This window comes from Hydra viridissima, unplaced genomic scaffold (assembly GCF_058129835.1).
Source record: "Hydra viridissima isolate aposymbiotic clone 2 unplaced genomic scaffold, HvirCarnegie_v1 scaffold_5, whole genome shotgun sequence".
Taxonomy (NCBI): domain Eukaryota; kingdom Metazoa; phylum Cnidaria; class Hydrozoa; order Anthoathecata; family Hydridae; genus Hydra; species Hydra viridissima.
The window spans coordinates 19,294,106-19,307,807 of NW_028324304.1; the positions used below are offsets into that span (position 1 = coordinate 19,294,106).

Consider the following 13,702-nt stretch of genomic DNA (forward strand, 5'->3'; position numbering starts at 1 on the left):
TGCCTCATCTGCCCCATCAGAGCGTGTTTTTAGTTCTGGTGGCAACATTGTCTCCTACAAGAGAACTAAACTTCAACCAGAGCAAGTGGAGAAATTGTTGTTCATCCAACAGAACTTTGACAAGGTCAAAATGAAAACCATGTTGCTCACCTCCAAAGATGAGATTGCATAACTAGAAGATGAAGAACATGACAAGCCTTTTTCAATTTCTTCAAGGTCATCTACTGTTACATCTCTTGCATCTTTGCCAAAGGGCATTACTCCTCTTGTCACCGTGGATGACGATAAACCACAACCACAACCAAGTCAACCAACTACTGATACTCCAAGTTCTAGTCAGCCCTCAGTCTGAATTTATATTGTCAAATGAAATTTCATTAGTCTTTCATTTTCAAATAAAATTTAAAATAACATTTGCTTCATGTCAATAAATAGATTTATATGACAATTTTCCTTTTATTTGTTTTTATTTTTAAATTAAATTTAAGTTATTGGAGTACAAATTTATTCTTTTCCTTATTGTGATATTTTTAAATTTCCCGTTCTTTTTTAGTTGGTTTTTCAAGCCTTTATTCACATCTGCCATGCGGGCGCAAAATTGTAACGGAAAATAACGGAAAGACTCATATTTGAAAAGGGTTAGTTGTTCCTAGCCCTTGTGCCTATAAACATAGTTTCTGGTACGTATTTTTAAATTTATTGTTCAAAGTTGTTTTAAAAATTCATTTTATATTTTAATCTTTGTCTTTTTAATGTCTTATTACATATTTGTAATAGACATGCTATATGGACTTATCATTTGATAGACCTAGTTAATTAGTGATATTTTGTTATTTTTCATTTTTAGTGTGAATATGAAGGACTTCAAAGAGATTAATAACCTGGAGGCTGAACGAGCCCGTTTCCAGGCTCAGGTGGCTGCCTGACGAGCCGAGCTAGCGGCAGAGCTCGAGCTTAACCGCAGACTGGAGGCTATTTTGCGTATGCATGGCATTCAGCCTCCTAACAGAGGGGAAAATGAGGATGACAACCGCAAACGCCGAGATAATTACGTGACAATAATCCAAGGAACAATCGAAATAACTAGATTTCATAAAGTGAAAGAAAAATGTCTTTACTTTTGTTTGCTTTAATAATAATACTTTTAAATACTGATGAATTTTCTTTTTGCTTATCCCTAGTTAAGTGTTGTTAACTATTAATAGGAATAATTTTTAACTTATTTAGTAAATATTTACTTTTACATTTTAGATTTTATTGAAGTACAAATCTTAAATCATGATTAGACTTGTAAAATCTTGTATTATCTCATAAAAACGGTAATATCTCGAAAATACGGAAAAAAATTACAAAAGCTATTTCAATGGCCTGCTGGCCATATTGGCTTAGTTAGTTGAAGGATGGGCCCAAGTTCGGTGAGCTCAAAAGCTCTTGAACATGGACCTTGACAATAGAATTTATGCAGAATTCAACAGAAAATGTGCCGACGCCGGGATTCGAACTTGCGACCTTTGGATAATGGGACACAAGCCTCAGACAACTCGACAGCTAACAAAAAACAACAAAAATTCAATATTTAAATTCAACATAATTAAATTTAACAATTTAATAATTAAATTTTTTGAAATAATGTATTTTTTTAACTTTTTGTACAACAGTTCAATAGTCGAGTGGTCTGAGGCACGAGTCGGTTATCAAGAGGACGCGAGTTCGATCCCGGGTCAAGGCAATTTCAATTTCAATTTCTTCTTCTCCAGGACCTTGACATTAGAAGACATGAATTTCTTCTTCTCCAGCAATTCTTTAACAGCTTCTCCATTTTGACGTTGGCATTCGGAATCTTTCTGCAGAGAAGATGTGAATTATATCTTTGAGCTTTTTCTCCAGGGATGTAAGCTGCAAAGTGTCGAACGTTTCGCGAGGAGAAGAAGCTGCAAAGTTTCACCAAAACATGGACTTTGACACTAGAAGATTTGCAAAACATAGACATTGACACTAGAAGATTTGCAGAATTCAAATGCCACGATGAGGACTGCCAACGATGACCCAGATAGTGTTTTGTTGTATAAAACAATTTTAAATTTTAATTTTTAATTAAGATTTAATTAATATTTATTATTTGTTTTTATTTCTATAAAAGTACGCAAAAGTACGAAAAAAATTAAATTTATAATTTAGTTATAAATTTTAATTAAGATAATTATTAATTACATTATAATTATTAAAATAAAACAAAATTAAGTTTAAAAATTTAATTTTTAAAAATAATCGGAACATTCGGAAGTCTTCGGAACTTTGATCTCGAAATAGCTCGAAAACCATAGAAAAATCTCGAAATAAAGCCAGTTTCGAGAGCATTTTTTTTTTGGTCCTCATTTCGAGCGAGATTCTCGTTATGTCTCGTCTCGTCTCGAAATGATTTTCTCGGAGACTTGAAAATGCTATTCTCGCTCGAAATGATTTTCGAAACTCAGTCCCATTTCGAGACTCTCGATCGAAATGTCTCGAAACAAAAAACGTTTCGAGAAGCCGATGCTTATTTAAAACTGGTGATACAGTTGTAACAGACATTAGGTGTATTATGTGCACAACAGAAGGAATTATGAAATACAAGTTATTGTATTCAGATGAATGGCAACCACTGCCTAAGAGACCAGCACGTAGTCCTTTCCTTCCAACTAGACAATTTTTTTTTCTCTAGCTGAGGCTCTACTGAAAAATTGCTAAAAGTTTAACAATCACTCAGGTGAAAGAACTATAAGAAGCTAATGAAAATACTTTATTAAAAATCTTTGGAAAGAAAATTGACAAACTTGAAGGGAAAATAGAGCAATTAAAAAACGAAAACATATTACTAAAAAATGAAATTGCTACAATAAACAACGAGGTGAACTTCCAAAACGAATGCTACGAAAAAACCATAAAGGAAACGAACGAACTTAATGAAGAACTAAAAAATCAAATCAAAAAAAATAAAAAAAAAAAAATCAAACGAACTTTTTATAGACAAAATTGCTGAACTAGAAGATCGCAGCAGGAGAAACAACTCGAGGTTTGAAGGTTTTGAAGAAAAAGAAAACGAATCTTGAGAAGAAAGCGAGTCGAAAGTAAAATATTTTATTAAAGAAAAATTAAATATAAAACACGACATTCAAACAGAAAGAGCCCAGAGAACTGGAAAAATATATGAATCTGTACATAAAAAGTAACGAACAATAATTGTAAAGTTCCTAAACTATAAAGACAAAGAAAAAATATTACAGCATTATAAACGACTAAAGCTTTGGAATGAACGTATATATCTCAACGACGACTACAGCGAAATAACGATTGAAAAAAGAGAAATACTCTTTGTAAAAGCTAAAGAAAAATTTATTTTGTATGTTTTTTACAAAATTAGTGCTAAGTGTTCAGAACAGAACATAGGAAATAGAAAGTGCTCAATGTTCTTAAAGGACAAAAAAATAGAAAGACTTCATGACGATTCTGAAAAAAGAGAAACTGGCAGCGTATATATATATATGTATATATATATATATATATATATATATATATATATATATATATATATATATATATATATATATGTATTTACACGTATACATACATATATAAACATATATATATATATAATATCCAAACAATATCTAGATAATCTAGATAATATCTAAACAAAGAAAAAATTAAAAAATCAATTGACCGGATGATTATTGTTAAAACAAAGTGAATAAAAAGTTATGATAAATTAAATAATGATAATCAATACAAATCAAATCCTATTTAACAAAAACTTATTACTAAAATTTAAACTATTACTCCAATAATATCACAAAGGATGTTTTCAAAACCAATCGCAAAGGTTTTTCCAATTCATTTTGATGTATATAAACATTCGACAATTACCATAATCTTTAAACTTATTTAGCTGCTTTTAATACATTTATGTAAATTACTTGTCAATTCAACTGATGTCCATGCATTTGTTGTCGTTGATTTATAATGTATTTCGAATAATAATAATTTTACTACAAAGGAATTTAATAAATCGATTTCTATTTCTTCCATACCAATCGGTGAAACTCGTTTTGTCAACAGTCTACTAAAGACAACTGCTGATTTTATTAATTTATTTATTTCCAATCTAAATCTTTTTCTTTCTTGCAATTAATTCATTCTTGTTAAATAAACATTTTCTTTTTCTTCATTTTCTCCAGTTATACTTATCTTTACTATACAAATCAAACATGCTATCAGTCAAATTTCAATGTGTTATATTTAAGCAGGATCCATCCTTCTAAAATCAAATAAATCTCAATTCTGTATAATTATAAATTATACTTAAAAATAATTTATTTTTAGTTATTTAGAAAGAATTGTAAAATAGTAATTGATTTAATTGACCAGCAAGTTCCATCAACTACATCAAAAAATAAAAAAAAACCATGAAAAGTACTCAAAAGAGACTATTCTGTCAAAATATATTTGGCAACTAAAAGGAAAAAACAAAAATTTTAAATTAAACTGATCAGTTCTAAAAACTGCGCTTACCTATAATAACATATCTCAAAAATGTATATTTTGTTAACAAAAAAACTTTGAAATTATTACTTACTTAGATCATAAAAATTTACTAAATAAAAAAAAATGAACTTATTCCTAAATGCAGACATGAAAATAAGTACCTTTTACAAATTTATTTAATTCTAAATACCAATTAAAATCAGTTTATATATATATATATAAACTAATTTTAATTATGTTCATGTGAAAGAGCGTTACTTAACACCTTTATTTGTGTAAAAAAGTGGAAATATATATATATATATATATATATATATATATATATATATATATATATATATATCCACTTTTTTACACAAATAAAGGTGTTAAGTAACGCTCTTTCACATGAACATAATGACACCGCACAAAAATGTGCTAAAATACGATTTTCACAGTGGATGAAGGAGTTATGTTACATATCAATTCACCCTTTATTCAACTTTAACTCCTGATATCTTATTTCCATATTGGTGCAACATAACACCTTCATCCACTTATGTCTTCATATATATATATATATATATATATATATATATATATATATATATATATATATATATATATATATATAAATATATATATATACATATATATATATATACATATATACATACATATACATATATATACATATATATATATAGAGATATATACATATATGTATATATATATACACACACACACACACACACACACATGTGTGTGTGTGTGTGTGTGTATTTATATGTATATATAATAACCACACGCTCTATATTGTTAATTACGAATAACTTTCACCGACAGAACCATTTTGTTTATGCGATATCAAAAGGCCTTTCAAAACTAAATCGCTAAGTATTACCAGTTTCTCGACACTTCAGTGTGCGTTTTTGAAAGAAATAATTAAACGTCGGATTTTCTACCATACCTTTTTAATGAAATTATGAAAAAAAAATATAGTTCAATATCGATGTCTTTTAGCTTGTAGATAACTAGAAAAGTTGTGCTTATCAATTTAAACCCTTATTTTTTGAAACATTCATCTTTATATTTAAGGACAATGTGCGTCATCCACCATATTTTTGTCAATAATATTTTTTCAACTTACTGCAACTTTTGCGAATTATTATTCAGCTTAGACAACAAATTTTCAAACACATTTTTTTTTTAAAAGAAGTTATAGAAGGTAGGACGAACTACCATAAAAGTTTGGACTCGCCTTAAATTACCTGAGTACTCCATTTAGCCGATGATTGTATAAACCATTGCTGCTCACTCAACAGTATTTCTTGTTTTCCATTTGAAAGCACTCCAAAAGCCCTATTGTGCAAGTTTGTAAAAGGCAAATAGAGTTTCAACATTTTTGGAAACATGCGTCACACAAATCGTTATTTACAAAAGTATCTAAAAGTAAGAAAGATAGATGTTTCCTTTTTACTGACAATTCGGTTGCTTTTATAACTACAAATGAAATAAACGGAACTTTTCATTGTGATGTTATCAATCCACAATACCTATGTAATTTATATGACAAACCAATTTCATCATTGCAATTTAATATTGCACTGTTAGTAAAAAGAAACTATGGAAAAGTAGAAAAAAAAACTAATTTCTAAGATTGAATTGAGAAAAAAACGTGTGTGTCTTCCTGAACGCAGAGGGCTCGTCATATTTCCTGTTTTGCATGAAGCAGAAACTGAAAAGTTTGTTTATAATGAATAAGTTTAACTTCAGTTTAATATTGTATGTTTTACTAAAATATGGCATAGAAGTATGCAGTAAATATGTGGTAAAAACACTTTTTTGTAAATCTAAACCTAAAGTTACTTGTTTAATAATAAAAGTTAAATGCAATAATTTGAAAATGTAAAAATATAGAAATTCATAATAAAATTATCAAGTCATGAAAAATAATTTATTTCCTAGGGTTGATATTGCACTTACATATTTGATTTGTTTTTAACATATTTAAAAATATTTGAAATATCTTTGTCTTTTTACACAATATTTATTATCATTCCCGAATAGGTCATTCTTTCTTTTTTAAACAATGATTTGACATTGTTTTATGATTGTTTTATGATTTCACATTGTTTTATATATCACTCTAGCTTGGAATCAGTTAACAGTGTTGTGCAACAGTTTATATAATACTTATTTTGCGATGTATATATGCATGAGGTTTACATATTTAGTGCTAAGGTTACATATTTTTTGAATAAATTGCAATTCTTTTGCAGTATATATAAAATTATGTCATGGTCAAGAGTCGTATGGAAGGAGTTATTAAGAGAGGAAGAAATTCTTATTGAAACAGATAAAGGTAATTTTTTATCTTTATCTGTTTCAATAAGAATTATACCTGAGGAAAATCAAGATTAGAGAAATGAGCATTTGGAATATGCCCATAAATTACTGGTCTATTTTGTTGCAAGTAGTAGGGAGTTGTATAGCGATTCTTTTTGCTCATACAATGTTTTAATTGACGATGTTTCAAACTTTGGATGTAATTTAGATAAAATTTCTTCCTTTCCTTTTGAAAATTATTTAAGTTTATCGTCAAATAAATAATCCTATATCTCAAGTTGTGAAACGCATTCATGAACTTGAAATAAATAATTCTATAAACTTTTCAAAGGATATCAAGACCAAAATGTCTACAAACGAAAAAGGCAATTTTTTTCTTCCCCATTCCGGAATAACTGTTTTTCTTATAAGTGTTTTAGATATGACTACTTTTATTTGTTTTAAATGTCCCACCAGAGTCTATTAAGAAATTATTTTACTGATCCATTTGATTCAAAAATGGTTGGAATTTATTTTTTATGTAAGTCTAACATTGGCAAAATAAAAACTGTAAGTTAGATATTTAAAGAAAGGTTGCATGTCAACCAGTCAATGATGGGGTTGTTTTATGTACTTTACTTAACGATGTGATGTAGTAAGCCAACTATGTATATGATTTTAAAGAACCTAAGTTAACTTTGCTTTCTTGTATAAAGTAAAAAATGTACACATTTATTAAATAAATTATTGCGTTAAAAATCAATTATTTTTATGATAAATATATATATATTTTTTAATTTTTATTATTTTTATTATCATTACCTTTTTTATAACTTTTATAATAGTTATATATAATATTTCTGTAATTTTTAACAACATAGTTTAAAAAATAATTTCATTGCAATTAATTTTTTTTTTTTTGTTATATAACATTATGTAGTATAAATAAATAATAGTTGATAGTAAGTGCATGATGATTTTCTAATTACTTTAATGCTGTTTTTATAAAAAGATGTTAACTGCTAATTTTTTTAAGTTCATATTTCCTTTTTTAGAAATTTAAATTTTTTTAATGATTAATGGTGAGCTTTTAATAAATATTGGAGACCTTATCAATAATTACTAATTTGTTTAATTTAACTTTTACTTAAGCCTAACAACATCATTTTCTGTAAAAACTTTATATCCTTTTACTTTTAATTATAACAATCATTTCCTGTTATATCTAATACTTATTTTTTAAATAACATCAATAAAATAATTGACAAATAGTTAAAATTTATCTGTCTGATTTTTTACTGGAATAAAAATGCAATTTAAATTAATCTTTTCACTCGGTTTTGAAGATATTCACTTAGGAAAAGTAAGTTTCATTTTAATTTATTATTAAATTTACAAAGTCATTTATCTTTTCAATTCATTCAATCCCAGTAAGATAAAGACGTCGCGCCGTTGTTGTACTTTAGTTGTATTTTTGTTGCGACGTAACCTAACTCCAACGTCGTTCTGATTTTGGCATTACGGAGTTATTCTTATGTTGGTCTGTCTAATATTGGAACAACAACGGAAAGACGTTATAAACAGACGTTAGAAAAGCTAGCAATAAAAACCACGCTGGAACAAAGTTACTTTTTATAACGTTAAACCAATGTCAGTCTTATTAACGTTAAATCAACGTTGGAAACCCTTCAAAAACAATTTAGGATTAAAAATAAAAATGGCGGAAACATGCACAAGCATGGCTTTAGTAATAGCGAACATCTAATTTTGAATTCCATGCGTAGTCACTTTAGCACAATTATTTAATGGTTTCAGAATATATAACATGGTTTTTACGTTTATTAATAGTATCTTAATATAATTAGCACAGAAACGTTTAACGTTTAACGTCGTTTCGTCATTAGTTACTAGGCTTTGAAAAAGCGCGTACTCTCAATGCACGCGGCCATTGGAGAAAGATCTCTTAAGCGAGTTGAAACTTTTTTTCCTTTTGGAATTTAATTATTAGTTTAGATAGATTACCTAAAGAATCATATTAAGATAAATGATAATCGTTAAGATCATATAATTGAAGTAAGTATATAAAATAGTTATATATACATTTTTATTAGCTAAAGTAGAAAGGATTTAAATTTTTAACAGAAAAAGTAGAAAGGATTTTAATCTTTTAAATCGTTTGTATTTTGTTTGTTTTAGCTTTTCTTTTAGCAGTTTTATTTTTGTTATTTTATTTTTTAGAAGGAAAATAAGGGTATGGATGTCATTTAAAGTCATACTAATGCTATTTCCATAAAATGGTTATTACTACTTTGAAATTATTACTACTTTGAAATTATTACTACTTTGAAATTTCTGTGATGCTATTAACTATTATTGTTCTTTTTTAGAAAATTTAGAAAATAAATTAAAATTTTGTGCCGACACTGACATGGCATGTCACATGTTATAGTATGTAAAGGTTAAATTTTGTTATGAGGATTACAGTTCTTATGAAAAAAAAAAAAACGAAGGTAAAGAGTATTGTTTGTAAATATATATTTTGTATCTTTTTAAATTTTCTGGCATCATTTTTAAATTTTTTTATTTGCACACTTATAGCTGTTTTATCAATGTGTTTTTATAAAAATGTTAAGTGTTTTTTTATTGTTTGTGTATGTGTTGATAAGTGTTATATGATTGTTTTAAAAATGTGTTTAAATATGTATATGAGGTATATATATTTAACCTTATATACATATTTAAACACATTTATTGTGTTTATAGTCGGTACATATGTTTATATTATGTTGTTTCCGTGTTTTCAAAGTGCTGTGACTTGGTAAACGTGTAGAGCAAGATTTGTCAACTTTGCCAGCCAAGTGATGTACTTTTAACAGAGGGTTACACGATAGTTTTTAGTGTCAAACTGTTACTGCTTTAGGTCTTGCTGTTTTCAAGCCTTTATTATTAAAGATTAAGATTATTCTAAAAATACATAATAATGTATTTTAATAACATTTTGCATAATGTTGTTACTTATGTTTTGTTATATATGAATATTATCTTACTTAAGTTATATTATATACATATATTAACTTATGGTGTGTGTGTTGTTGCTGTGATGTTTTTTTGTTATCTTTTGAGTTAATAGACATTTGGCTTAACTTCATGTTTGTGTCTGTTATTAAAAATGTTAAATAGGTAATTTTGTTAAAAATCACTGCTTTTAATCATTTACTAAAAGCCAATACAAATTATTTTGCTATATAAACAATTTCTTTTATCTCAATCTGATTTTTTGTCTTTAGCGCTGTTTACTACTGATTTTGCTATAAATATTTTGGAATCATGATGTTCCAGCATAAATTGCTATAATCGCTATCAGTCTCCTCTCACAAAATGAAGTTGCAGTTGTATTTGGTGTACTACCTGTTTCCAGGGAAGATGTTATTTACCCAAGAGGTCATCCTCTTAAAACTCTATCAAGTTTGTCTGCCAACTTAGATCCTATTGTTTATCCTCTATTTTTTCCAAGGGGTGATGCTGATTGGCATCATGGCCGTATTAAGGCGGGGGCGGATGGGGCTGCAGCCCCAGGCCCTTATAAAAAAAATAGGCCCTAAGGCCCGTGACTTTTTTTTTTTTTTTTAGGAAACCAGATAAATATTCCTATGTTTCTCAGTTTTTTTAAATCAATTTATTGGGAGCTGCGGAGGCGTTGTGAATAAATAAATGAATAGAGATATACTATATCTCTATCTTCGTATATTTGGCGGAATTTTGGTATTCGCAAATATTTTTTAAATTATCTTTCCGCATAAAGATGTTTTGAGAACATTCAAGTTATTTATGTTTCCATCTATGTCCGCACAACTATCAGTTTTTAAAAAACACGCTAAAAAAATTAACTTCGTGACATAAATTTTTTAATTAAATAGGTTTTATAAGAGAATGCTTTTAAAACATTCGTTGATGTAAAAACCTTTTAAAGGAAAAACAATTATATTAGTGAATGATTTTAAAGCACTCTCTTATAAAACCTATTTGATTAGAAAATTTATGTCACGAAGTTAATTTTTCAGCGTGTATTTAAAAAACTAATAGTTGTGCGGACATAGATGGAAACATAAATAAACTTGAATGTTCTCAAACATTAAAACATCAAAAAAAAATTTATTTTATTTTATGATCACTTCCGTTACCGCAGAAAATTACAGCATTGCTCATTCGTTTACAAAACTAAAATAAAAAATGAAAAGGAGCGGCCTGAGCGGTTGGGACAAAATGCAAAAAAAGAAGAAGAATGAGATTCAATTAAATGAATTATTGAACAAAAATAAAAAAATGACTGAGTTTTGTAATACTGCAAGTAGTGTCTCGGTATCAGCTACAGCGAGAGCGAGTTCAAATTCACTAACTATGTCAATAATGTCAGCACCAGTTCCAGGTAGTGCTAATAGTGTCCCTGCAGACTCAGCTACAGCAAGTTCAAGCGTCTCAACTATCTCAGCAGTGTTACCCCTGGCTCTGACGACCCACACTGTCAACACCGATGTGGCTGAGTGGATTATAACCGACGACCTGCGTGAGTATTTCAGCAAAAGTGCAGATGGGTTTTTATCATGCCAACATTTGGATAACGATTTTAAATTATCTACTAAAGTACTGTCTGGTGACACTTTTAAGTTTAAACGACAGTGTACAAAGTCCCTTTTTTTCCGGGAAAAAGTGAATGGTGAGAAAATTAAGAGAGACTAGATTTGCTATTCCCCATCAACTGGTAAGGTTTTCTGCGCCCATTGTAAATTATTTAATTCAAAATGTGGAAGTGGAGCATCTGCTTTGATGTCATCAGGATATGATGATTGGAAACACGCTGCAAGAGACTTAGCTCGCCATGAAACAAGTGAAACCCACATTCAATCAATTGAAACCCTTTTAACACGTAGGAAAGCTGGAGAGCACATTAGTAAGAGGCTCACAGAGCAATTTGAATCAGAGAAAAAGTACTGGAATGACATACTGTTGCGTATTCTTACCGTAATCAAAATGTTAGCATCGCGTGGTTTGTCATTCCGTGGCAGTAACGAAATTGTGGGTTCTGTCCACAATGGCAATTATTTAGGTTGCTTAGAGCTAGTGGCTGAGTTTGACCCATTGCTTGCAGAACATATTCAGAAAAGAGCGAACAAAGGCCGAGGTCATGTGTCATATCTGTCATCAACTATATGTGATGAATTTATTCATGTGTTAAGTCGTGACGTTTTGGACCACATTTTAACTGAGATTAAAGAAGCAAAATACTTTGCAGTTAGTGTTGACTCAACACCAGATATTTCACATGTAGATCAGCTTACCATTATATTCCGTTACATGACTTCTAAAGGACCAGTTGAACGTTTTGTGACATTTATCCCTATAGAAGAGCACACTGGGGAAGGATTAGCAACAAAGTTACTTGATTTTATGGAAAATACTGGCATTTCAATTAAAGACTGCCGAGGTCAATCCTACGATAATGCTGCCAACATGAGTGGCCGTTTCAATGGCATGCAAGCAAAAATAAAAGAACATAATAACTTAGCTGAATACATACCATGTTGTGCTCATTCGCTTAACCTTGTTGGTCAATGTGCTGTAGGATGTTGTTCTGAGGCTGTAACGTTTTTTGACTTTGTAAATAAGCTGTTTGTATTTTTTTCTGCCTCCACCTCTCGTTGGAATCGTTTGATGGCAGTTTTAAAGCCACTTAATATGCCTACCTTAAAAAGGTTATCTGATACCAGATGGTCAGCACATTATGATGCTGTACACTCCCTCCAGGTTGGCTATACGCAAGTGAAGTCTACACTGGATATCATGTGTCAAGATATGTCCCAAAAGCCAGAAACACGACTTGAAGCCGCAGGATTGAAAGATATAATGAGTCATCATGAAACAGGTATCCTAGTTCAATTGTGGTCAAAAATTCTGAATAGGTTCATTTTCACTAGCAATTACTTACAAGGGGCAGACATGGATCTCAACACCGCTACGGAACTGCTTCGTTCTTTGGGTGATTTTGTTCATTCTCTTCGGAGCCAGTTCACAGCATTTGAAAAGGAAGGAAAGGATCTGGGTACCGATTCGTACAAAGGTGAATCAAGGCGAAAGCGCAAGAGGAACCAAGGATGGGATTATGGTGACTCAGAAGATCTAGAGTTATCCCCTTCTGATTAGTTTAAAGTTCAGTGTTTTTTGCCTATAGTTGATCAATTGTTAGTTGCTCTTAAACATAGGGCTAATGCATATGATACAGTCAGCAAAAGGTTTGGTTTTCTTAAAAATCTACAATCTTTGTCCAATGATGGTATGAGAGATCATGTTTCATTTGTATGTGAAACATATTTTGAAGATGTTGAACCTAACTGTCATGGTGAATTTATTCACTTCACTTCTCTGTTTGCCAAATTGTCACCGCCCAATGAAACTGATTGCGTCGAACTGCAAATGTACACCTTTCTAGTTAAGAATAGTTTGACCGATACCTTTGTGAATGTCTACACTGTGTTGAGAATTTATTTGTCTCTTATGGTCACAAACTGTACTGGAGAAAGATCTTTTTCAGTCCTTAAAAGAGTTAAGAATGAACTTAGATCAACAATGGGACAACCTCGCTTAAATGATTAATTATGCATTGAAAGTGACATAGTTAGATCAAGAGATTTCACAGTAGTGATCAAGAAGTTTGCTTCAAAAAAGGCCAGAAAAGTCAATATATAAAAAACTATTTTAAAGTTAATTGATTAACTAAATAGTACATAAATTATGCTACAATTTATATTTATTGTTTTTTTTAATACTACCTTACCGCCACATTAGGCCCTCTTATACTTACAGCCCCAGGCCTAAAAAT

At 29.6% G+C, this 13,702-nt stretch overlaps 1 protein-coding gene across 1 annotated transcript; it reads left to right on the top strand.

The window, feature by feature from the left end:
• Window positions 1-11,652: 11,652 nt before the first annotated feature.
• Window positions 11,653-13,026, top strand: LOC149889208 (zinc finger MYM-type protein 1-like). Its single transcript, XM_090089205.1, has one exon. The coding sequence runs from the start codon at window positions 11,653-11,655 to the stop codon at window positions 13,024-13,026; it is 1,374 nt and encodes a 457-aa protein (XP_089945331.1).
• The last annotated feature ends 676 nt before the right edge of the window (window positions 13,027-13,702 follow it).

What these genes read in the sequence shown, in the direction of transcription:
- LOC149889208 (XM_090089205.1), top strand. Translation starts at nt 11,653, where the DNA reads ATGTCATCAGGATATGATGATTGGAAACACGCTGCAAGAGACTTAGCT.